Genomic DNA, 23368 nt, shown 5'->3' with positions numbered 1-23368 from the left:
CTTGTGCAACTGTTGAAACACAATGGCAAGAAAAAAACCCCCCAAACAACCAAAACTGGTTAAACTTTAATTTAACAAGAGAATTTTTAGAGAAACCATTTTGCTCCCAACAACTTACAGCATCAAGAGAGGTGTCAGATAGTGAACATCAATGACCAAGTTATTTGAGGGACAAGAAAAGCAAGGTTCAAAAGAGTTTAGACTTCAGGTAGGTGAAAAGTTTCCTTATTTGAATAACTGTGTGATTTTGAAATGATGTATTCAAGAGGAATTAGTGCCACTGCTACACTTGTAAAAGGAACATTCATTGCCACGTTTGCAGGACCAAGAACACACTGAAATAATACTGCACCTCCAAAATCATTCCTAGTTTCACAAGGCTATATCCCGTAATATGTGGGAAAATGAATCCAAAGAACAGAATGCACAGTAAAAAAGCAGAATTATGCCGAAAAGGCCTCCTAGAGTCCAAGAGCAGACAGCTAATAAAGTAGAGGTAATGCATACTAATAGATTACACTACTGCAAATGTTAGTAGTGCTATAAAATTAGATTTTCCATAGGTTATACCAGCATATCAAGAGGCATTTGTTTCCTACTGAACATATTTAGATTTGAGTAGTGTAGATTCTCTAGATTTGAGTAGTGTGAAACTTTAATTAAAGTGTCCTGAGAAGTGGCAGGTGGATGACAGAGCTATCCTAAGGTCAGAGCAGGGACTTGTGCAGTATTTAACGCTTTAAAAAGAGCTACATGAGCATTAATACTTCTAGAATTCTCTACACCAACCCCCCCATAGCTAATACACTTCTCCCAGAAGCTGAGGATTTAATTAAAAGCTGAAGTGTACCCAGGAAGTTAATTAAAATAGCAAGCAATACCTAGTGGCTCAATAATGTATGTGTGTAATTTTGTTTAGCCCAATGAAAACTCAGGAAAGATAAGGCTACTAATAAAGAACTGGAATGAATAATGAAAGGGTCTGTACCAACATCCAGTACGTGCTGCATTAATTCTAACAGTTCTCCTGGATCCTGCATGTATTTTGACTTCATTGCATGCTGAATATGATTCCAGATTTGACTTTGAGTGTATTTCCTGAGTTGTATTATTTATGCCTTGGGTTTCAGTACCTTCCTAGTGGTTGTACCACAGTGATCTACAGTCTGACAGCAGCTAGGCTTGCTGGCCAAACAAGAGAGAAGCAGCCCTACTTCTTTTAAACCAAAATAAAATGTGTTTTATGTTATCATTCCCCATTTACACCTTATGTCCAGAGTCTCTTAGATTAGACCTTCTGCTCCACCAAAGTCTTCTATTACTGTAGCCTCTTGCAATCTATGTTAAGAGTAATTCTTCTTCTAATCACAGGAAAACAGAGCTCCATTCAGCAGCCCCATTTATACCACAAAGGAAAACAAACACTTAGAGCAATGTATACTTCTGCTCTTCCCTTCTTTTTCTTTTGGTGTAGACTTACAAAACATTCCTGGCTCCTGCTTGTTCAGAATATGGCAGGACCCTCACACATGACTTATGCCTATATTTGAAAACTTTCAGCACCTCAGGAATGTTTAACAGCTGTGAACACCTCTGTAAGCATTTTCATTTCAAAATATATAAAGATATGGTAAATAAACGTGTTACTTTTAAAAACTTACGAATACTCCTTAGTGACTGTAATATCCATGGATACAGTTTTTCAGCTCTTGAAACTTTGCTCCAAGGCCAGTAATGCTTAATACTAAAAGGCCCTGACACAGACCACCAATACTATTCTTTTTACTTTTGTGAAAACTGATGCACACTGATCTTAATGCCATTTCCTTAGAACATCCAATTTCCTTAGAACATCCAAAGCAAGTAGCCTCAAGTCTCAGTACCTACCTTTAACACCTTCTTATAACTGAATTATGTAATTTAGGACCACAGGAGGTATTTTCCTCTAGATAAGATTTTATTTATTTTGTTTGGAGGGGAAGAATACTCTAGTTCCTGGAAAGAATCCTGACTTTTCAAGCAAATTTTGACAATTACTTTCAATATCCTTTTTCTCCTCCCAGTTCTGATGCAGCAGTTGTGGCTGTGTTCTTTCCCCACTTCTTCCTGTTAACAGTTTAGACTTTCATCAACAAAATTCACATTCCTCCCTACCTAAGCCTTACCTCGTGGTCAGTTAACTAGCTAGTAATGCTCCTTCAGGTTTTGTCAGATTATTTTGGTGTGGTTTTGGGCCTTTTGTGTCTACTTCAAATATCGAGCACTTTAGCAGAATCAGTTCTTCTGCGCGTAGCTGTTTGTTAACATATGCACAAACACGTTTAATTCCCTTTAAGGGGGACTTACCTGTCCTATTCTTGTAAGAAAAAAATTACTCAGAGACTGAGCAAATTACTTCCCTAAAGGTACTGGAAGAGATATAAGGTAGTCTCAGATTTTTATGTTCAAGTTCACGAGACCCTGTGTCTCTTATGCACACAAGACAATTAAAAACTGCATCATCTTTCACTCTATGGATACACTTCATTCTTCTGTAACCACAGTACAGGTATGTAGGGAAGAAGAGATAATGCTGCACGTTGCTGATTTTTCACCAACTACTGCAGTTTCCAGTTGAAACCCCCCTGAAAGTTATATACTGAAGGACTTCCCACATCAGCAATGTCAAAATAAAACCACTTTTTGTTTTGTTTTTAGAAGGAATACCCTAACTTGTTTTACTTAAGGAGAACTTGAGGACTTAAGAGGGGGAGCAGCTCATTTTAATTCCATGGACTGATTGGGACTATAGGAAGGTAAGGAACAGGCTCAGTGCACATTACTAAATCAACACTGCTGAACTTTTGGTAGCACAATGGAAGAAATCAAAATCAGCACATCCTGTAAGAAACCCACATTAATTGAACAAGCTGGGGGAATATACTGGAGCCTCTTCAAACAGTATTTCATGATTCCTAATTATAAGGAGCATGAACTCCATTTACACTTTTAAAGCTGTGGACAGCTTTTCTGAAACCTAGACACTAAAGCATTTTTCTGAGTCCTACACTTGGAATGTGTGATGCACCAATTAATCAACTACTTCTTCATTTGCAGTATTTTCAGAATACATATTACTCAGAAAGACCAACATTAGTTAACAGCTTCTATTCCCTGTCAATTAAAATGGAGTCTTGGGATAACATCTTCATAAAATACAACAAAACAAAAATCTCCCATTGAGTTTAAATTCAAACTTCAATAGGCTTTGTGTTTTGCTGGGAATTTTTTAATACTTGCAGCAATTTAAGGTAAGATGCTGGACATTCCTGAAATGGCTGAAGCAAAAGAACTATTCTGGGAGCAACTCTCTTAGGCGAACAGCCAACACAGACAGCTGAATGTGGTACATCTAACCAGGCTGACAGTAGGACTTGCCAGAACAGGGGTATGTAACCAGTTACTAATAAGATTTATTTTAATACTTCTTACTGAACTGGCTGACTCATACTCTCCAGGAGCACTGTGCATATTTCATCTTAATCAATGAAGTACATCTGTTGTACCAAGACAAAATCATGCCCTGAAGCCATTTTGGTTTGTACCAGATAAACCTTATCCATCTAGAAAGTGCATTAACCAGCACCATTACAAATTCTCCTCCACAAAAATAGGTTCCATGGAAATGGAACTATGATTTTATATTTTACCAAGTTTTAAGAGAAACATTAGTTTCAATATAGGTTTGACAACTTTGTATAAAGATGGAGCAGCTTATCTATTCAAATTTGTTTCTTTCCTCCTGTCTTTCTGAAAATTATTTCTAAATTAACTGAGTAAATCAAATCATTCCAAATTTATTTTGGCACAATACCAATAAGTGCTTCATCTCCTATGTTTATGGACCAGCAGTTCTGTTATCCAAGTTAAGAATCTGCAGCTGCTTTTCTTCCACTTTTTTGACTACTCAATCACAATGAGACTTGCTGCCATTTTATCTGTAAAATAGGTACAGTCTCTGCTGTGTGGATGTATTTTGTTTCTGCTGGTGCTTGATACGAGTCTGTTTTTTTCTCCCTCTTATCCCTGTGCTTAGACCAAAACAAAATAAATCAACAGTAACACCAAGGAAAAAAATTCAACAGATTATTATACATTTATACAGAGCTGAACTAAAAACAAGGCTGTGGAAAAATAAGCACAGTAATTAGGAAGGAAATTTATGCCCTTCTAAAGGAGCAGTCTGTGGTGGGCCATGTGCTCCACCCTCAATTCCAGGTGCTCAGCACCCTGAGACAGCTCTCTGGCTGAGTGTCAAAGCTTGACTCTCGTTTCCTGGCTCAAAGTCCTACTGCTGTAGAGGCCACTTGAGAACTGCATCCCTTCCAATCAAAAACCAGACAAACATCAGTACTTGCCAACATCTCACAAATTAAAATTGCAAATTTTTTTTGCCACATTCTGCCTTCACCTCTGCCTGAGGTTAGTGCTCACAGCAGCCTCCCCCAAGAGCAGCAGCAAGTGCACAGCTGTTAGGCCAGATGCATTCCAGGAAACTGTAGCTTCTTACAACATAACCTAGGTCAGGAAAATTCCAAGAAAAGCTTTCCTGTCCACACAGGCAAGAAATATGGCTAACAAGTGTTTGATCAAAATGCAACATGACTGAGCAATTATTTTTTAAGTGTAATCAAGCTGGAAGGTTTCACCATCTTCCCTTCCTCTTAAGTATCTAGTCTGGCCCAAGAACATGAAAAACATTAAGATTCCTGTCTGAGAAGCACACAAACAAATGGCACTGCTACTGGAAGCTAAAGCCAGGCTTACTTTGGAGGGCCCATTGTCTCGGCCACGCCGCTGACTGCCAAGACACAGGTGGAGCCTGAGGTACAGACATGCCCAAAGGATGTGGCCTACAAACAGCAAACTGTTCTACACAAAAGCTCCTGCAGAGCTGGCACACTATACTAATTTTTCTTTAATTGCTGACTAGAAGATCTAACATGACAAATGTAAAATTCCTTTAGTGATCATCTAGAATATCCTCATATTTCTCATGCAATTCCAACAGCAAGATCACTGCAGATTTCTGTGTGTTGGCTTTACAGACCTAGTGGTACCAGAACTACTTTTTACTGTAAAATTGTAAGCCTCTTCCATAAAATTAAGTTTGGCCTTCTGTGCAAATAATTTCTGTAGATTAAAAGTTTACAGCTCAGTGTCTTTTAAAACTGTATAAAACTTTATTTAATTGCAATATATATCTACTCAAGCCATTAAGAGCAGGCCTAGAAATTTATAGTGTAATTTGCAACTAACCAACCAGCCTTTTTTTACAATACATTTCCAGAACTCAGTGTTTTATAGCTACTTCCACTCACACATTCACTGCCCCTGATTTTGAAGCAAGTCTGTGATAACCACCTAGTTATGACACCACTGAGACAACAACTTCCTTTTCAGATCAAGGATCACAGGCAGTTGATTTCAGACTGCGTGCAGAAATGCTGTCAGAGAGTGTAACTTGAGGACTATGATTTCTGCAATTCTTTGATGATAAAACTGCCTCCTACATTTAGTATTAAATAAACATTATTTCAATACAATCGTTATCCATTTTAAGACACTAAACTATTGGAAGGTCCATCCAGCCCAAACTAGAGAACACTGTGGTCTGCAGGAGCTGCCTACTGTCACTGTCACCTACAAACAGCTCAGAGGAAGCTGATTTTGTTTTAGTGGTGTTGATATAAAGGTTATCCTGTCAGAGGCTCAAAATGAGAATTCATTTTAAAATTTCTCTTTCTCACTGAAGCTTGCAAAGTGCATCAGCAATTAACAATTCCTATCACTTCTCCCAGTTTGCTGTGTGAAAAGGCTCAGAACTCGTCTTACAAATTGCTCTTTTGAAGATCAAAGAGAAGCCGAATTTGTCTGTGTGTGCTCTGGATGAGTTTGTAATTTACTGGAACTTTCAGAGGAGGCTTGGCAGCACACTCGTTTGACAGCCCCAGGGCACAGGATTCAGGGGAGCTCTGTGACTCTCCCCTTCTGAGTTCCTTCCTTAGCTTTAATTGGCACCTCATTAGAAATTAATGAAAATGACATCCTCTGTTCTTCCTGCTCCGGGCATAGAATGCTACAAAAAGGCCCATCACAATTCATAACACATTCAATTTATATAGCAATGGCTCTTAAGCATTATTTATGAGATACGAATTTCTTGTCAGCAGTTAATAACTTGAACAGAGCAGAAGAGGAATGAAAAAAAGATCTTGAGAGTATGTGTGTATGAAAACAAACAAATCTTTCTACATCTGAAAAATGTTGTGTTTGAACTGCTGGAACTCCCTTCTCAGTAGTGAATTGTTGTTCTTCACAGCAAAGCCCTGCAGCACTGTCAAATCTGTCTAAAATTCCATGTAGTGTCAAGGGAACGAGCTCAGCAGCATCACCTCTCTCTGGCCAGGGCTTACAGGAGACAGGAGAGCCAATACAGCAGCCTCCTGAAGATCTCTGAGCCAGTGTGAAGCACCAGCCACTCTCGCTGTCCTCTTTCCAAAAAAGCTGCACCTTGTTGGACAAGTTCCAGTTAAGTGGATCAGTATTTGCATATATGTCTACATTAAAACATTGGTCAGTATGTACATATTTTCCTTTCTACTTTTTCTCACTAAAAATCTCACTGGAGGACTCACCAGGACAAATCATCAAAAAGTAAGATGATTTCCAGTACTTCTAACATTAGGCCAAGAAGATGTGCAACAGCAAACAATTGAATTGTTGGTCTGTGGAGTTAATTTGGATTTTAACAAGACTGTTTCAGACACAGCTTTGGTTCAACATTTTTATGCTTTAAATCCTTTTTCCTTACATCCAAGCAAACCCACACATTTGTCGTTCTGCAGATGGTGTCTGCCTTTTTATTGATCCTGATAACAGATTTTCTCTTAATGTTTAAAACTGAGGGTGGTCTCCCCCATTTTTTCCCATTGCTTCAGTTCAGGATTAAGACGACAAGAATTTAATAGCAGTGGTTCAAAGCTCAGATCAAACAATGTTTTACGTTGACCATTACTTTTGAAGAGTGTTCATGCTTCTTTTACACCAGTTGATTCTATCGTACCACCTCTACCTTCTATCGTACCACCTCTACCACATCATTGTGTTCACATTACCTGTGCTTCACATTAGCACAGAAAAGGATAACCCAGTCATGTATGGATTTAGGAAATATTTTAAACGAATGAGAATTTGACATATTTGTTCTACTGCATTTCCCATCACCTCCTCCCAGGGTTTTTGAATGGGTTTGTCATTCATGACCTAAAGCAACCTAATTTTACAGACAGCAGGGCAAGTTAGTGAGAATGGTTTCTAAGGCAGCATCTTTAGAACTGACCAGAGCCACATGCTGTTGATTATTGGTAAAGCAGTTTAGGTGATGTGAAGCTGAGGTGCCCTGTGGTGCTCAGTGGTAGCATTTTGTTTGCTTCTTATTAATCTATTAAATGTTAGTAGCACAAGGTATGCCCACACTGACATCACATGAGAGCACAGATAACACACCCTTACTGAACACTGTGGTTGGGCGCCAAATGTGGAAGGTATCTTTTCAGCTTTATACCGGCTAGCGCTTGTATTTCAATGCCTTAGAAAGCCTCGAGCAGCCTTGAGAGGTAGCAAGGGCGATCTAGCACTTTAGTAGCTCTAGAATCGGTACCTGAATCAGCTGCAGAGCAAATACCATCAGCAGAAGCAAAGAGGGAGAAATATAGCTCCCTGCTCGCTCAATTCCCTGCAGTTAGAAGCCTTCAAATGAGACAGACGACCAGAGATGTTCACAGGAAAGGAGCTGAGCTGAGAGAGAGCGTTTGCCTGCCCTCGACCATCTTTATTAAGAGAAGGGGAAAGGGGAGGACTGGGGGCGGACCCGGGGTGAGCGGCCAATCAGACACTGCTGAAGAGTCTGAGTTACATTTGGCTTTGCCCGCGCTTGGAACAAAGGAGCTCGGAGCACATGCCTTTGGGAGGGGGGAGGGGAAGCTCAGAACAGGCAGCAACAGAACACAGTATTAATGAAACATTTTAACTGAACAGAAACCAAAGAACTCCTGTTTTTTCAGCCCTGTTGTAAACATGGAAATAGACTCCTGCCTTCTATTCTCTCATGACATGTATGGAATGGAAATGCATATAATATAAACTATAAACTGTATAGGATGTAATACAGGAATGCAAATTTTCATCTCCTCGCTTATTGCTGAGGAATTCAGAAATTTTTGTCACATTCATGTTTTATTAACACATTTTATGAACTTTAAGAGAACTATTTCTATAAAGATACATATATCCAGTAGAAGAAATTTAAAGAATAATTCCTACAACATTTATATTGCAACAGTATTGAATTACGGAACCTCTTCATGAAAACTTGAGAGGAACCAACCAAATATATTTGTAATCCAGTTTACCAAAAAAGAAAGGGTAGGTCTTATTTTATAATTTTAAAAACATTACTGATCAATAGAAGGGCTTTTAAAAAGTTGCTTTTAACTTCATTGCTCTTACATAGCTCCAATATTGCAGAATGCAGGAATGATTAATGATATTACATAATGGTTAAGCAATCATTTATCCAATCCTCTCCAAAATTCAAACTCTCTTGCTCTCCATATTAGGGAGGATTCTGCTATTTCAGTCGGGTACCTGTGAGCAGCCTGAGTGATTGTATACATGACAAGAGCAGACCAAGCACAGAAAATCCTGTCTCTACCATGCTGAGCAGAAAGGGCCACACCAAACTGTGTGATTGATAACTCTGAATTTCTTTAGTTTGATAAAAATGTTACCAGACACCTCAAAGTATCCTGACACATGATTTCCATAAGAATTTCAACATTACAGTTTTTGATTTCATGTTTGGTGGCTTCACAGGTAACATATGTTAGCTCTGTGGCAGTGCTCCAGTATGGAAACAAAGCCTATCTCATGTCCAGCAGTAATCTCTACAGGCTGAAGACAGACAGATGCTGAAGAAAAGAACAAAGGATAACATAAAATCTTTGCAGCTCTCTATCTCTTCACTTGGTATTAGATACTCAGTACAGGATTAAGTGGCTTTGTAACTATCTTAGCCCACCCTTCCTCTCCACACTGCTGCTCAGAAGGACACGCCCTCTCTTCAGAAAATGGTTTTAACACAATATTTTATATTTCACAAGTGCACTGTGCACTGCGCCTATCATCTGTACAGATCCTCTGGAAATTATCCACTGGCTGAGACACAATGGAGTAATTGCAACAAACTTCTCCAAATGTATCAATACAAGCACTGTCAGAGAGTTCAATGCAACCTTCAATACATGATTATATGAAAAAATAATTAGCAGGTAAAACTACCACATGCATTATCACTTGGTCTAATGAGCACATTTAAACCAGTTAAGAATGTAACTGTTCCATGAAGGAGAGAGCATCTCCTTTGGAATCTAGTCACATTAATTATTGTTTCAGAAAGATTATTTGCATTTAATATGAAACCCCAAATTAGCTATCTACATGGGATTATTGTCCTCAATTCAATTACCTTACCTGAACAGTGTCATTAACTTTGGAAAAGCCAAGTTACATGATTTTAAGTGTATGGTGAACAGTAAATCTTCCCCCCAGAAACTAACAGTGAGAATGAAAATATTTTCAGTTAGAGGGTTTTTTTGGATTTAAGTTTTTAATATTAATGTAATTACAGAATGCAGATACTGACCTATGTTCCTTTACACCCTATAGAAACCTTCTCATCTTTACATATTTATTGATGTGCTTTGTGTTTCTTCTCCTGTCAAGTGAGTATGATGCCCTTCCCGCCTTACAGGGACTTCTGAAGCTAAATTCATTAGTATCTGGGATCTCTTGAGACAAGGCAGTACATCAAGGCCAAAGTTTTAAAGGGGAAGTTAGACAGGAAAGAATTATAACTTTTTGCTACCAGTAGAAGCTACAGCTCCTGTTTAAAGCATCTTTGCAAGGTGAAAAATGCAAGTTTTCTCTGTATTTCCACATGGGACACAGATCTGAGCACGGTTGCATTAGAAAGCCGGATGCTACTGACAAACAGTACTCACCACAGCGACATGATCCCAGTTCCTGCTGTACTAGTTCCAGTTTTGTTTGGCACTGGAAGCATCGGCGTCTACTCTTCTGTTTGGATCGACTGGTTTCTTCAGGCCTGTCATTACTGTCATCCAGTAGCCGTGGCCGTTTCACAGGAGAAGCCTCACTCTCCGACTGTGAATCTGTTGTGTTCACAACAAATATTTTAGGAAAAATATTAGAATTTCCTTGCTGAGGCATCCCTTTAGGCAGACTGAAGCTGGGGTCACCACCAAGCAGTGTGCTACCTCCCATTCTATTGCATACACATGGTTTCTTAACAACCAACATGAGCATCAAGTAAAGGACAAATTATCTTTGTTCCCTATAAGAACCCCTCCTGCTGTCAATATTGAATATAAAATGAACTGATTAGCTTCCTTCCAGCCTTGGCTGGGTCATACAGAGATACATGTAGAGCACACACCATCCTAAACAATTGCAGGCTTCATCTGTTATCTCATTTAGTTTCTCCCATGCGCCGCCTTCAGTGTCCCCACGCAAACTGACCGAAGTGATGAAAAACAACTGAGCACAGGTTTGACCTATTTCCTCCCTGGGCAGAAGGAGGATTTTTCAGGCACAGCACATAAACTGTATCTCTCATGACTGAAGGCAGTACATGAAAGCACCATACCGTGCTTCCCTCTCTTTCCACATGGGTAACAATTTAATTGTAAATTAGTATACACCAACAATACAACCCCAAACAAAATATGTATCCAAGCAGGATCTGTACATACATCCTATGAATTCCAAATGTTCAGCCATTTTTGAAGTATTAGTCAGAATACTGTTTGCATTAATCACTTCATAAATTTCAGCTTTTAAGAAAATAGTGTGTGGAAAGCCTTTAGAAATTAAAGTTTACAACAGTCTTACTTCAGGTAGCGTAGTGCTGGTGTTTTTTTAGTATTTCCTTTTTTTTTTTTTTTACAATGGAGAGTGTATTTTCCAGGGTTCTAGAGTAGCACATGGAATGTATATTACTGACAGAATTGTGAGATGTCCAAGCCTTGTTTTTGTGGCATGTCAGAGGCACCACATTTCAGTAGATCTACTGCTCTGCAGTCCAAGTCAGGTCAGCCTAGAAAAGAGATTTTCCCTTCCCAAATCTGTGCACAGCAGAATCAGTGGTGTATTTCTTTGTATTAAGAACTGCAAATAAATCTAATCCCAACTGTACTAAAAATTAAATTGTTTGTTGTAGTGCTGCAAGGAGCTGCTGAAAGATGTTACTGCAATCAGTCAGTATTCTACTGCATGATGGTGAGCAAGGAAAAAAAAACCCATTAGCTGAGTTAAATCCCTTTTGAACCAACATTAATCCAACAAATAACAGGCTAAATCTGTCTTTTTGGCAGGATGATAACCTATTGAACATGTCTGTACCATTATTCTAACACTCCATTGCTCATGTCTGCTTTGTGCTGTCCTGGATTAGGCAGGAAAAGGTAACTGCCGTGGATACAACACTGTCCATAACCTTGTTATGTCAGCTATCTTACCTGAGCCACTGCTTATCAACATCATGGCTCTCCTTGAGTAAATACCTAAAGGAGTCAGACTTGGGATACCTGGCAGCTTCTCCCGTCGGGGACGCTCTCTTAACTTCCCCTGGTTCCTCACATGCAATACAGACTAATTCGCATTTCTTACCTGTGTTTCAGCCCGTATGTCACAGTGTTTTTCCAGTTGCTGTACTCCAATGTTACAGCCATTACAAATATACACCTTGCCTCACTGGGGCCTACTTTATTTCTGTCATACTGCTCTTAAAATATGCTGAAAATGTGCCTGGCTTTACAACAAGTACAAAGCCTCTGTATCTCACATTTCATAGAAGAGTGGACTGCTTTCTGCACTATATACAGGTGATAAGTTTCTATTAAGCTGCAATGATTTTATCTGATGTGTGCCTAAAGACAGCCACCTTTTTGATCAGTGTCATAGATTACAATTTACACCTTACAAAATACATATATTAGGCCTAAACTAACATTCAGTACATAACGTACTCCACCTCTGCATGCTTGGCTGTGCAGGAGCCTTGGCAAGGAAAAGAAAGTGGTGCATAATGCATTAATACAGTTACGGAACAACTAGTCCTGTCTCTAAATCTCTGGAGAAAATGGTTCAAGGGAAAGACCCTCTGAACAGACTGCCTGACTCCCTGAACAGAGATCCTGACTCATACTCCAAGGTCAACAGTCCTGTCCCATGGACACTTGTTTTCAGAGTGCCTAGAACACCAGGCTAGCCTTGAGTGTATAAGGATGCCCCCTCCAACAGGCAGATTCTGTACTATGACCTGTCTTACTCAGCATTCAGTAAAACCTGCTCCAGTCCACCCTGTTGCCCCAGATGGAGATCTACATCATTTGCAGTTTATTCATTACTAAAGAAACAGATACACTGCCATTATGGAACAGCTGCCTCCACACATCTTTGCTTCTGGAAACATAAGCCATTCTGGTAGTTCTCAGAAGCAAAGATGCCATTCTGAATTAAGCCAATGGAAACCACAGTGGTCTGCTGATCCTGAAGTCCAAATAAGGGATTCATGGTATGAGACAACCAGTGTATAATAAGTTAATGAAACCATATGCCTTAATGAGAAAAATAGGTACCTCAAGTCAGGCTAGTAGTCCTACAAATGAAAATAATTAATTACACACTTCCTGTTAATTGGTAATGACTAACTGAATATCAACATGAGTTAGTCAATATCATACAAATTAGAGATATCTCATTTTTTACAATGCGTATCTTTCTGCCATAAACTAGAATACTTAGCACTGAGGTAAACTCAGCCTGGCTCTCAGGGACTGCACCATCTCTCTGATCACTGATTGCCCAGTGCCTTGAACATGAGTCCACAAGCTAATACTCATCACAAACCAGACCCACAGCACACATACTGCCATCTTCCCATGGGCAAGTACAATGAGCGAGGAGAAAGCACAGAGCAGAAACTGGACCTTTTAGAGTCAGACCTGCGTGCATTTCTTCCAGATCATGTTGTTTTCATGATACTGACACAAGCAATACAGGACACAAAATACGTCTTCCGGCACCTGGAATCTTGCAACATTAAAGTTCAAAGATCTGACAGCAAAATGAAATTGTCATACATAGCTTTACTACCTGGAGTGCAGCTGAAAAAACCCCTAGGAATAAAGGCTGAAGTGCTGCAACTAGAATCAAGAGTAAATTCCCAGTATGAACCTTCAAACAACCAAAAAAGGCTACAGAGAAGAGGATTCTCTCAGCCAGTGACTGACAGTGGCTTTCCTCAGAAGGATGGTTCGTTCAACAATTACTTCTTCTTTTGCTTCTAAGAAACATTTTCCATGCTCAACCTGCATTTTAGCATTACACCTAAACCAACAAATACCCAGCGTGAGAGAAAAACAAAAATGCTGTTCTTTTACCCACAGAGGTCAAAACCCATAAAACTTCTCTGTAAAAATGAACAATAAGGATGAGAAATCCCCAAAAATTCAGGAAGAAACTGCTCAGCAGAGTAACTGCCACTGACACTCTCCCACTGAAATTTTAATTCTGAGTTAAGAAACAAGTATTGTTCTAACTAGTATCTAATGGTGGAGATCCTTCTCATTGTGTATCAAACTCCCATTTGAAAGGAGAGAACAAAGAAGTTCAGTTGGGCAAGGCTGAAACTGGAGGCTTGTCTGGAATCAACAAGTAGAGCAGTGTTCTTAAAACTATTATGTCATGGACAGAGACTCACATTTGTTCCTCACTGTCACTGTTCTCATCTTCATTACTCATGTTCTCCCCTCAAAATTTTTCAAATAAATGGTGCCTGAGCTGAATTCCACTGCCTTACTCTGCTGCCTTGGAGGAGTTTGCAGGCTGCATGCAGATGGCTTCAGTAACAATCATGATGGCTCTTCCATGGCATCTGGGGGGAGGGTGAGATGCTCTAGGCCCAACAGAGACATGGGCTAACAAAACTTAACAGGGAAGGAGGAAGGATGCGAAGAGATGGGTGAAGAGTAATAAAAAGAGGATCTCTCCTCTGCTGCTGTTTGCTTCAAGAAGATGAATCTGTTTAATCTCTGGTTTCATGACAGCGTTTGAGGCACTCAGTCAGGTTTTTTTTCTTATCATCAAGAACCCATCACACAGATTGGCATTTATGATCTCAGCTGTCTGTGCAAACACCAGAACAAGCAGCCTTTAATGAACCCTCAAACATTACTGCCATCTCCTCTGAAACTATTTTAGAAGCAGCTTAAGCTGTTAAAACCTCTGTCCATGAAGAAACTTGGATGGTCACAGACAATAACTATGTAACAGGGATTAACTGAAATTAGAGCAGTAGCTTGTTGCCAATTTCTAGTTGTTGGGTTTTTTTGGTTTTTTTTTTTTTTTTTTTTTTTTTTTTGTTATTCATTATTCTGTTCTTAGATGAGGGATTACTTAACTCCCTGGCATGTTGATTATGCATTAGAAATTTCATCTAGAGAAAACTGCCTCTATACAAATCTTCCCTATCACATTTACCAGAATCATCATTTAAAATAATCTCTCTAGTTCAAATGAATCTAAAATTAACATAGTTGTTCCAAAACCCTTTTGCTTGTTGACTACTAATGAAGAAACAGAAATTCAAGATTAACACCTCATAAGACAAGTTTGACAACTGTGACCACCTCAATCCCTCCCTGTTGCTGTATAGTGCTGTGGAAAATGTTATTCTGAAACTCTGATATTTCATTGAAATGAACATCTTGTCTTCTCACACAATCGTGACTGCCTCTCAAGGCTGTGCACCTCTTTGGAAGCACCCACACTTATAAGAAATGCATTTCTTTTGTGAATTCACCTCAGGGTTTTTTTAAACACTACAGACAGATGTCTCAAAAATATCTTACATAAGCCCTTTGGCAATATTTAACCACACAATCTCTTTCTAGTATCATTGCAGGGCCCTTAGCATCATTATTTCACCGATTTATTTTTTTCCCCTCCATAGAGTTTAAAAGCAACTGCACTAAAACTCAATGTCCCTAAACAATGTTCCACATGGGAACAGTCTCTACAGAACTCACACCCCATCAGTCGCTTCTTCGCCTCAGGAGGCTCTCCATGAAATCACACTGGAGACTATAAATAACACCCGTAAGTTGCATTACATAAGTTATTATTTCTCATCCATCACCACAACCATGCAACAGTAATTGTTTCCAGCTCTAATGAGTAAAAACAACCCACAATAACCCTCCAACTTTCAGCCTAGCTATTTGAGACACATAATTGGAAGAACTGCTGCAAGATGTTCCAAATGTGCATTACTGATATGCTTCGAACTCTTGACAGAAAAATTCACCTCACCCCTTTGCAACAGAGATAAGAAAAAGGATTCTGTTACAGACAGTGAACAACCTGAAGTGTTGGATTTAATGAACAATAAAAAAAACCCAAACCAAAACCCAAACCAAACAACAACAACAAAAAAGCCAAAACAGAAAAAAAAAAAAGGAACTTAGTATGTATACTGCTTTGGGTGTAAGTGGTATTTTTGAGTTCAACAATAGCATGGCTTCATTTCTCCAAAATGAGAGCTGGCACACATGGCATGTGTTGCTAGGAAAGAGGATATACATATACGTGTATGTATGTATGTGACTGAATGAGTATTAATTATTATGATTTCAGGAAAACAGAGAAGTGTAGGGGCATAACCATACATACATTTTGGGTAACATTCCACTTGAACATAAGAAAATGCTTTTTCACTGGGGGGGGGAGGGGGGGGGGGGAACCTGACACTGGCACAAGTTCCCCCAGTGGGTTTGTGGAAGCTCCATCCTTGCAGGTACTCAAAACCTGACTGGACACGGCCCCCAGCCTGCTCTAGGTGACTCTGCTCTGAGTAAGGAGGTTGGATCAGTCTCCTGACCTCTCTCCCACCCTCAGCCTTTCTTAACTCTAAGAAAGTTAGAGTTTGTGGATAGGAAGATAAAATTTAAAAATTATATACTAATTCTTTCCCAGCATTCACGTTTTTTGTTCTCTAAACCTGTATTGTCAGTACTATCACCTGTCAAAAAGGAAGTGTACTGTGCTGCACTGTAACCTAATGAGGCTATCTCCCATCTCTAATGAAACAGAAGCGACTAATTTAATGCATGTTGAAAATGTATGACAAATAGCGAACTACATAGGCTCCTGCATGCATTTTAGCTAAGCTATAATTAGAAAAAGTGTGAAAATGGCTATTATCCTTTCTTGTCAATAAAATTCATAATTGTTAAATTACATGAAAAGCTAATTAGTTTTCATCTCATATTTAGGCTCCTATACTACATCTGTTTTATATTTAAGTTTCTGCATTACTTCCCCCATGCTCTCTGATGTCAGCATGCCTTTAGTTAATAGAAATGTTAATTTATTTCTCCAACATTTTTACTTATATACCAGATTGATTCAAACAAGCACATATTTAAATGTATTCAGGCCCCTGTACTGTACAGTTCCTTTGATGGATTAACTTTGGGCATTTCAATTAGTTAGAACATTTCCTAAGGCAACGGCCACCTCTACTGCTGCTGGCTGACAGAAGGATTTTGTTTGTTTAGAAAGCTACGTGAGTGGGGTTCCTTTCCTGGATTACACCCATGGGAGAAATCTGTAAACCTCCAGAGCCACAACAGATGAGCTTGTGAAGAGAGAACAGGTTGGACAGTCCTGGCCTGCTGTTCAGCTCATGCTCCAAGGGTAAACACCTGAAGAACGTGTTTAAAAACAGCTGCTGACAGCAACACCATACACACACAGTGACTGCTGGTGTGTACAGGCACAAGACTGAATTCCCATTGTTTTGATTACTGGGGGCAATTGATGCAGGGTAGAAGCTTGATACTATTCTTAGGATGCTAAGGGAGGCTTGTTCAGGTTGTTGGTGGAGGCTTTTTAATGGCTCACAAGCAGCATCTCATCTCCATACATTCAGACTATTATAAAGAATGAACCTTGAAAAGGCCAGAAGAGAAAAAGGGCCACAACACTAAACTAAAAAAAAATCACAAAAAAATGTTTTATGGTGTCAGTTTGAACTTCTTTTCTCATTACTAAATTATGTATTTTAACAGCACAGGGTTAGGGCTGGGAGAGGGACAAAGGCTGATTCTGGTGACACTTGAAGCTGGAGAACAAATGACATCGTAAGTGGCCTGAATAATCAGAACAGGATTATTAAGTGAAGGGATAATGCACACAATACAAATAGCTAAAAGGAAGAACAGACACAAGTAAGAAGAAAAAAGTCATAACACAGTAATACACATGATGAAGAAGCTATGAAGACAAATCATGAACATCCTGGCCATTCCACAGCACCTGAAGACTACTTAGTAGTACTCAAATATGCCTATTTACATATCTGAATATGTATGTAGAAATACACACAAATAAGCTGCACTGGTTCTGGTAAAATGGGAAATTTAGAAGCATTCAGCAATATCAGAGTTTTGGTTTTGCTGACTTTAATGAGAACCCTCTTATGCTTTGTGAAATTTTCTAGAATTGGATTAACAAGAATAGATAATGCTATAAATATTTCATATTTGCTAGTCAGCTCCAGTGTGCATAAATAAGCAGTGCTGCTCTGCTTCCAAATCCTAGTGGTATACTCCAGCTATGTCCTCATCAATCAGATGGTATACAGTATTCAGGAAAGTAATTCTTCAAACTAATAGCCTAAAACCAGTTCTATATAGAAAATATTTGCTCTGTTATTTTTCACTCATACACTGAGTTTTCCTTAGTAGACCCTTCCCCCATTGGTATAATGAGGGTTTTCCAAGGCTAAGAGAGATATTCAGAAGAGGAATTGTAAAGAACTCTCGCCTGCTAGCAGTGAAAAAAATACTTATCAATATTTATCTTTCAAAAAACTGATTTGTCTTTAACTGCAAAATCTCAGTGATGTCATTAGCAACAGAAATCTTGCAATGAGAGACTATAGTTCCAAGGACTGTACCTGATTAATGTCAAGGAAAAAAAACCCTAAGAACTCTTGTATTTTGATAAAAATTTTCCCAAATGCATTCTGAGAAGGTTCTGAAATGTACAGCTAATCCAAAGTACACTTGGTTTTAATTCCATTACCTTAAATAAAGCTTAAGAATCAGTTTATATTTTGATTGTGTTACTTTTTCTAGCAATTTTCTCAGGGCGGGGGGCGGGGGGAGAGGAAACAACCAGCCCTGGCATAGGACACAATTCCTACACATCTGATTGGTGTCTACAGTCCACCAGAAGTCAGGCTGGTTTACTAGGCAGTTCTTACTGCTTGGAAAGGAGATGTTTGGGGCTTCTACACCAATCTGAACCGAAGACCAGAGAGAGGAAGAACAGATCCATGAAACTTGGAGGATACAACAGTACATGCACTGTCTTGTATCTTACATCCAGCTCTTCTTCAATCATCTTTTGCTCCAAGATGTTGGCCTCATTAGTTATTAGCTATTCGTCAAAGTTCATGTTATGGAAATAATTTGGAACAGAAACAGGAAAAAGACATCACTTGTATGTTCACTGAACTGTCACGCAAACAACTTCCTCACTTTGTAGGAAGATACACTTTCCCTGTGTATGTTCAACAGAGTAAAGAATACTTCCAAAAGATTCTAAAATTATTTTCATATATTTCTAAAGTCCTTATGAAAAATATCATCTAAATGAAAATACTGAAAACTAGCCCTTAGAAGTTGTCTGATGCTCACTGAAATATTTAGCCAGAATAAAGACCTTCACCAAGAGTCAGATGAAATCTGTGGAGCACTGCTCTCATGTCAAAAAGCACAACAGGAATCGGATCATGGATTAGCTCCCTGAAGGTTCAAGTGTTTTAAAATAGTAAAAAAATAAAATTGACTTAAAAAGTATATGTAAGTGGCTATTTGTTTCAAGTATATTTCGGGCCAGTTATTTAATGCTTGACTTCATTAAAAATATCTCCAGTGCAATGAAAATAACAAATTTAAAATTATAAATTAAAATATGTAATTATAAATTTAGAATTATGTGTCTCATTTGCTAAAGCGTACCTGTAAGGAAGCTGTCTGATCTGAACAGATCACATCAAGTTGCTGACTGCTGAGGTAAAATCAATTCAATTCTTCAGCCTGACAGGAGTCAGGTCTTTCAAGTCAATGATCTCAACTATTCTTTGTGACATTCTCCATATTGTCAAAATTAAAGCAAACCCTAGGCTCCCCAAATCCTGTTCTTGTAGAGTGTGGGTGAGAAATGCAAGATGTATAACCCTGATTTCTTTACCTTTGAAATTCATGGAGATGTGCTTTGTTTAAAGTTGTGAGATGCCATTTTTCCAGCAGTCTCTGGTTATAGAACAAGGAATTCAGAGCTGTTGGAAGCACAATGTTAAGTAAAGGTAATAATTGTATATTCTTTCACAGTAACTATATACCTACTGTCTATGGTCACGTAATTGATCATAGAGATTTTGAGAGTTCTGAGAACTAAACATGGCATGAAACCACTAAAAAAATAATCAAGATAAAGTTGCTTCATTTTAAGCAAAATATACATAAAGGACAAAATATTTCCTCTTCCGTTTCCACAAATTGAAGACAAATCCGTCATAATTCCCTAAGACTTTGGTAAAAAGATGTGGTAATATCTGAATTTTAAAAGACAATTTTAAATGCATCGTTTTGTATTTGGCAACGATTTCACCAAGCAGCCTGAAAAACATCAACCCACAGAGAAAATGCGGTGCGAAAATGTTGAGGGCAGCAGCACACGTTTTTTCAGGACGGGAGTGTCTCATTTACCAAAGCACAGGTCATTTACCCTGCTCATGGCCCAAGAGAACATTGCTGCATGGACTGTTCTCCCAGTTCTTTCCTTTGCACTGACCACTCCAGCTCTCCCACCCTTCCAAGAGTCTCTCTCCTGGCTCTCCTTGGCAGTGCTTGAGGCACTAAATGCTTGTCTGTACTTCCAGACCTCAGTTCTCATTAAGTGCTATGAATGCTACTGAAGGTTACACTAAGTATCTCTACACACTCAGATCATATTTGTTTTCCATTAGTGTCACTGAAAAAAATTAGGTTGGAAGGGATTTCTGGAGGTCATGCAGTCTTGGCCTCCTGCTTGATGCAGAGTAAAACATCAAAGGAACTGGATCAGGTTGCTCAGGGCCTGGTCCAGCCCATTTGCAAAAATTTTCAAAGACTAAGACTTCACAGCCTCTGTGGGTACCTGTTCCAGTGCCAATGAGAGGGGAAAAATCTCTGCCCTTAATCAGCCAGCTATACTAGCTGTGTGCCTAACACAGCTAACCCAGACATCTGGTACCTTTAGTTTGACATTCAAAATTATTTTCCTATTGGCTGACAATTCAATGTGAACTCCTCTCAAGAGATCATCCTGTCCTATTGACCCTACTACATTTTCTTCCAAGTTGTTCTTTTTCACGGGATTCAGAATATGGAAATGAAAACAGATGAAAAATTTGAATCAAGAGCAGCAAAAAGATAAAGACAAGTGAAAGCTGAGGAATGGATTTACACAAAACTAGAAAGTCTTAAAGGGGTTATTTGGTGAAGAATGAAAAAGCAAGTTTCAAGGGCTTATCTGAACTACACAAGATAAAACAAGATGAATTTGGGTGATTTGAGAGGATAAATAAAGATAGTGGGAATAACAGTTTTAAGTGCTTGGAGGACATTTTCTGTTAGGATGCTGAACTTGGACTGGCCTCAGACAGCTGAGAGAACTATGAGATACACAGAGGTGCGTATGTGAGCTCCTGCTGGGAGGTCGCACAGGGGGCCAGGAGGCCCTTATTCCCCATCCACAGAGAGATTTTGATTATTGCTTTTTACTTCTATTTTACTAGGTTAAGGTTGTTTCCTCCCCACAAGGGAAAAAATGGTTGATTCTTACAACTTATGAACCTCTGAATAACCAAAATCTACCTGAATTATTATACGTTTCTGCCACTCACACCAGCATACACCAAATCCCACTTTCTGCATGAGGTAGTGTCCTGGTTTCCACTGGAAAAATTTTCTTCCTTGTAGCTGGTACAGTGCTGTGCTTTGGATCTGGGATGAGAATAATGTTGATAACACACTGATGCTTTAGATGTTGCTAAGCAGTGTTTACACAGAGTAAAGGGCTTTTCAGCTTCTCACCTCACCCCACCAGTGAGAGGGCTGGAGGGCACAATAAACTGGGAAGGGACACAGCCAGGACAGCTGACCCCCACTGTCCAAAGGATGTTCCATATCTTATGGTGTCATGATCAGCATACAAACTGGGGGGAAAGCTGGCCAGCGGCTGCTGCTCAGGAACTGGCTGGCAAAAATTGGAGGCAAGCAGTTGTTTTTCATTTTCATCACTTCTTTTTTTTGGGTTTTATTTCTCTGTCCTTTTTGCTATTTTCCTTTTATTACAATTTATTATTATTTCAATTATTTAACTGTTTTTTTAAAGGAGTTTTCTTTTTTGGAGATCATGTTCGACTGCCTCGCATGCTCTTAAGAGAACTGATCTGAGTTAGTGTGGTTTTGGGGAATACAATGTTATAAAAGGGGAAACATTAATAAGCATGTAAGCTATCATGTTCATCTATTTATCTTATTCCACAACAGTAATTTTATTTCTTAAGCCCATCAATCCTTTCAAGAATGACTTCAACAGACTGATAAGAAAAATGAATTAATCCTAAATAAAAATTACTGGCATGGTTTACAAACGTCTTCAAAACATTGTCTCTAAAGTATTTGTAATTTATCTATACAACATGTGAAAGAGGGCTTTCACAGCCACGATACATTTTTCATCCCTTTGGCCACTTCAACTATCTAGCTTCCTCACTGGATGATCAATGCAAAGAAAAGGGACACGCAGGAGCCACTAAGTATGAAAGTTCATTTCAAAGTAATACTGTAAAAAGTTTCCATTTATCTCAGTTTAGTGTACTTCAACACAGGCAGATAAAAGTATTCCTGTCCTAATACTGTAAGATGATAGAAAAATAATTTATTTATTTTATCCTGGCCGTACCAAATAGGCAGGGATAGGAGTCACTGTTTTCATATGCTGTCATGCTGCTGCACGCCTTTTCATTTCTGAATGCTCTGTTTTTACCACTAATTGGAAGAAAATTCACTTCAAAAGTAAACTGCATGAGTGATTAACGTATGAACTATGAAGACGCTTGCAAAACTTCTCTTTGGATCAAAGCAAATATAGACTAAAATTCAAGGCATTTTTTCCACTGCAGTTTAGTAAAGAGATGATTTAGATGTCTAGCACAGAAATGTGCTAGACTGCAACAGATAAAAATCAAGAAAGACTTTTTTACAAAAAGAATATTAGCAATTATTGCGTGCTAACAAGCTCTTATAAAACTTCCCAGGAACAGCTCAAGTTTTTAAATTCAAGAGGCAAGGATCATCACAGCTATAGCTGACTTTTAACAAACGTTTTGAAGTATTGACCCCAAACCCATCACTTTGGATTCTCCAACTAACTCAATTAGTTTAAAATGCATGGGATGCCTTCAGTGTAAAAGAAAGTTCAGGTGAACCATATCCACTATTTTTAATGAACAAGGGTAGCTTTTTAAAGCTGAGAAAGGTAATAGTGGAAATAAATCACACAATTAGAGCAAGTCCTTAATTTTGTTTACAGCTATGACTATTATGATCCTTACCATTAGGAGAATTTTAATCTACAATAATAGTAACACTTCGAGAAGGCTCTTAGATAAGCAGGAGGAGAGGAAACCAATCTGTCCATCCAGATAGATATGGGAGCACAGAACAGATAATCCAGCATGTCACAGAAATAGGCAATAAGCTGAGGCAGTAAAAGGCCATCAACATACATCATCTGATCATGGGATGGTGTCATCTCCCAGCCTCTATCAGCTCCTGCCGCATCAGTGCCAGTCCCAGACGCTCCATCCTGTTTGTAATTGCTGATGAGCAGCAATAAGGCCTCCATGCCTCAGCTCCCTTCCGTTCCACTTCAGCACCCACCTATTAGGTTGTAACTTTTATTTACAGCCTTGCTTGATGTGCTGTTCTATTAGTACAGCTGGAAACTCAGCCAAGGGAGGGGGAAGAGCGTCCCTAATGGGCACTATTATTGCTAGGGCTGGGTGATTTATTATGCTGCTCAAAGGCTGTTCTATCATCACTTTCCTGCTGGTGAGAGAGAT

The 23368-nt window shown here is 38.9% G+C and overlaps 1 protein-coding gene across 4 annotated transcripts in view; it reads right to left on the bottom strand.

The window, feature by feature from the left end:
• Positions 1–23368, bottom strand: part of ZFAND3 (zinc finger AN1-type containing 3) — a 136555-nt gene that overhangs the window by 9976 nt on the left and 103211 nt on the right. For all 4 annotated transcript variants that reach the window (XM_048296605.1, XM_048296604.1, XM_048296603.1 and 1 more), the window contains one exon: positions 10104–10274. In XM_048296605.1, coding sequence (XP_048152562.1) covers positions 10104–10274 — 171 coding nt within the window. The remainder of the gene's footprint in view (positions 1–10103; positions 10275–23368) is intronic.

This window comes from Corvus hawaiiensis, chromosome 3 (genome assembly GCF_020740725.1).
Source record: "Corvus hawaiiensis isolate bCorHaw1 chromosome 3, bCorHaw1.pri.cur, whole genome shotgun sequence".
In the NCBI taxonomy this organism is placed as follows: Eukaryota; Metazoa; Chordata; class Aves; order Passeriformes; family Corvidae; genus Corvus; species Corvus hawaiiensis.
Note: the sequence above shows the minus strand (reverse complement) of the source record. Positions and strands in the feature narration are given on the sequence as shown.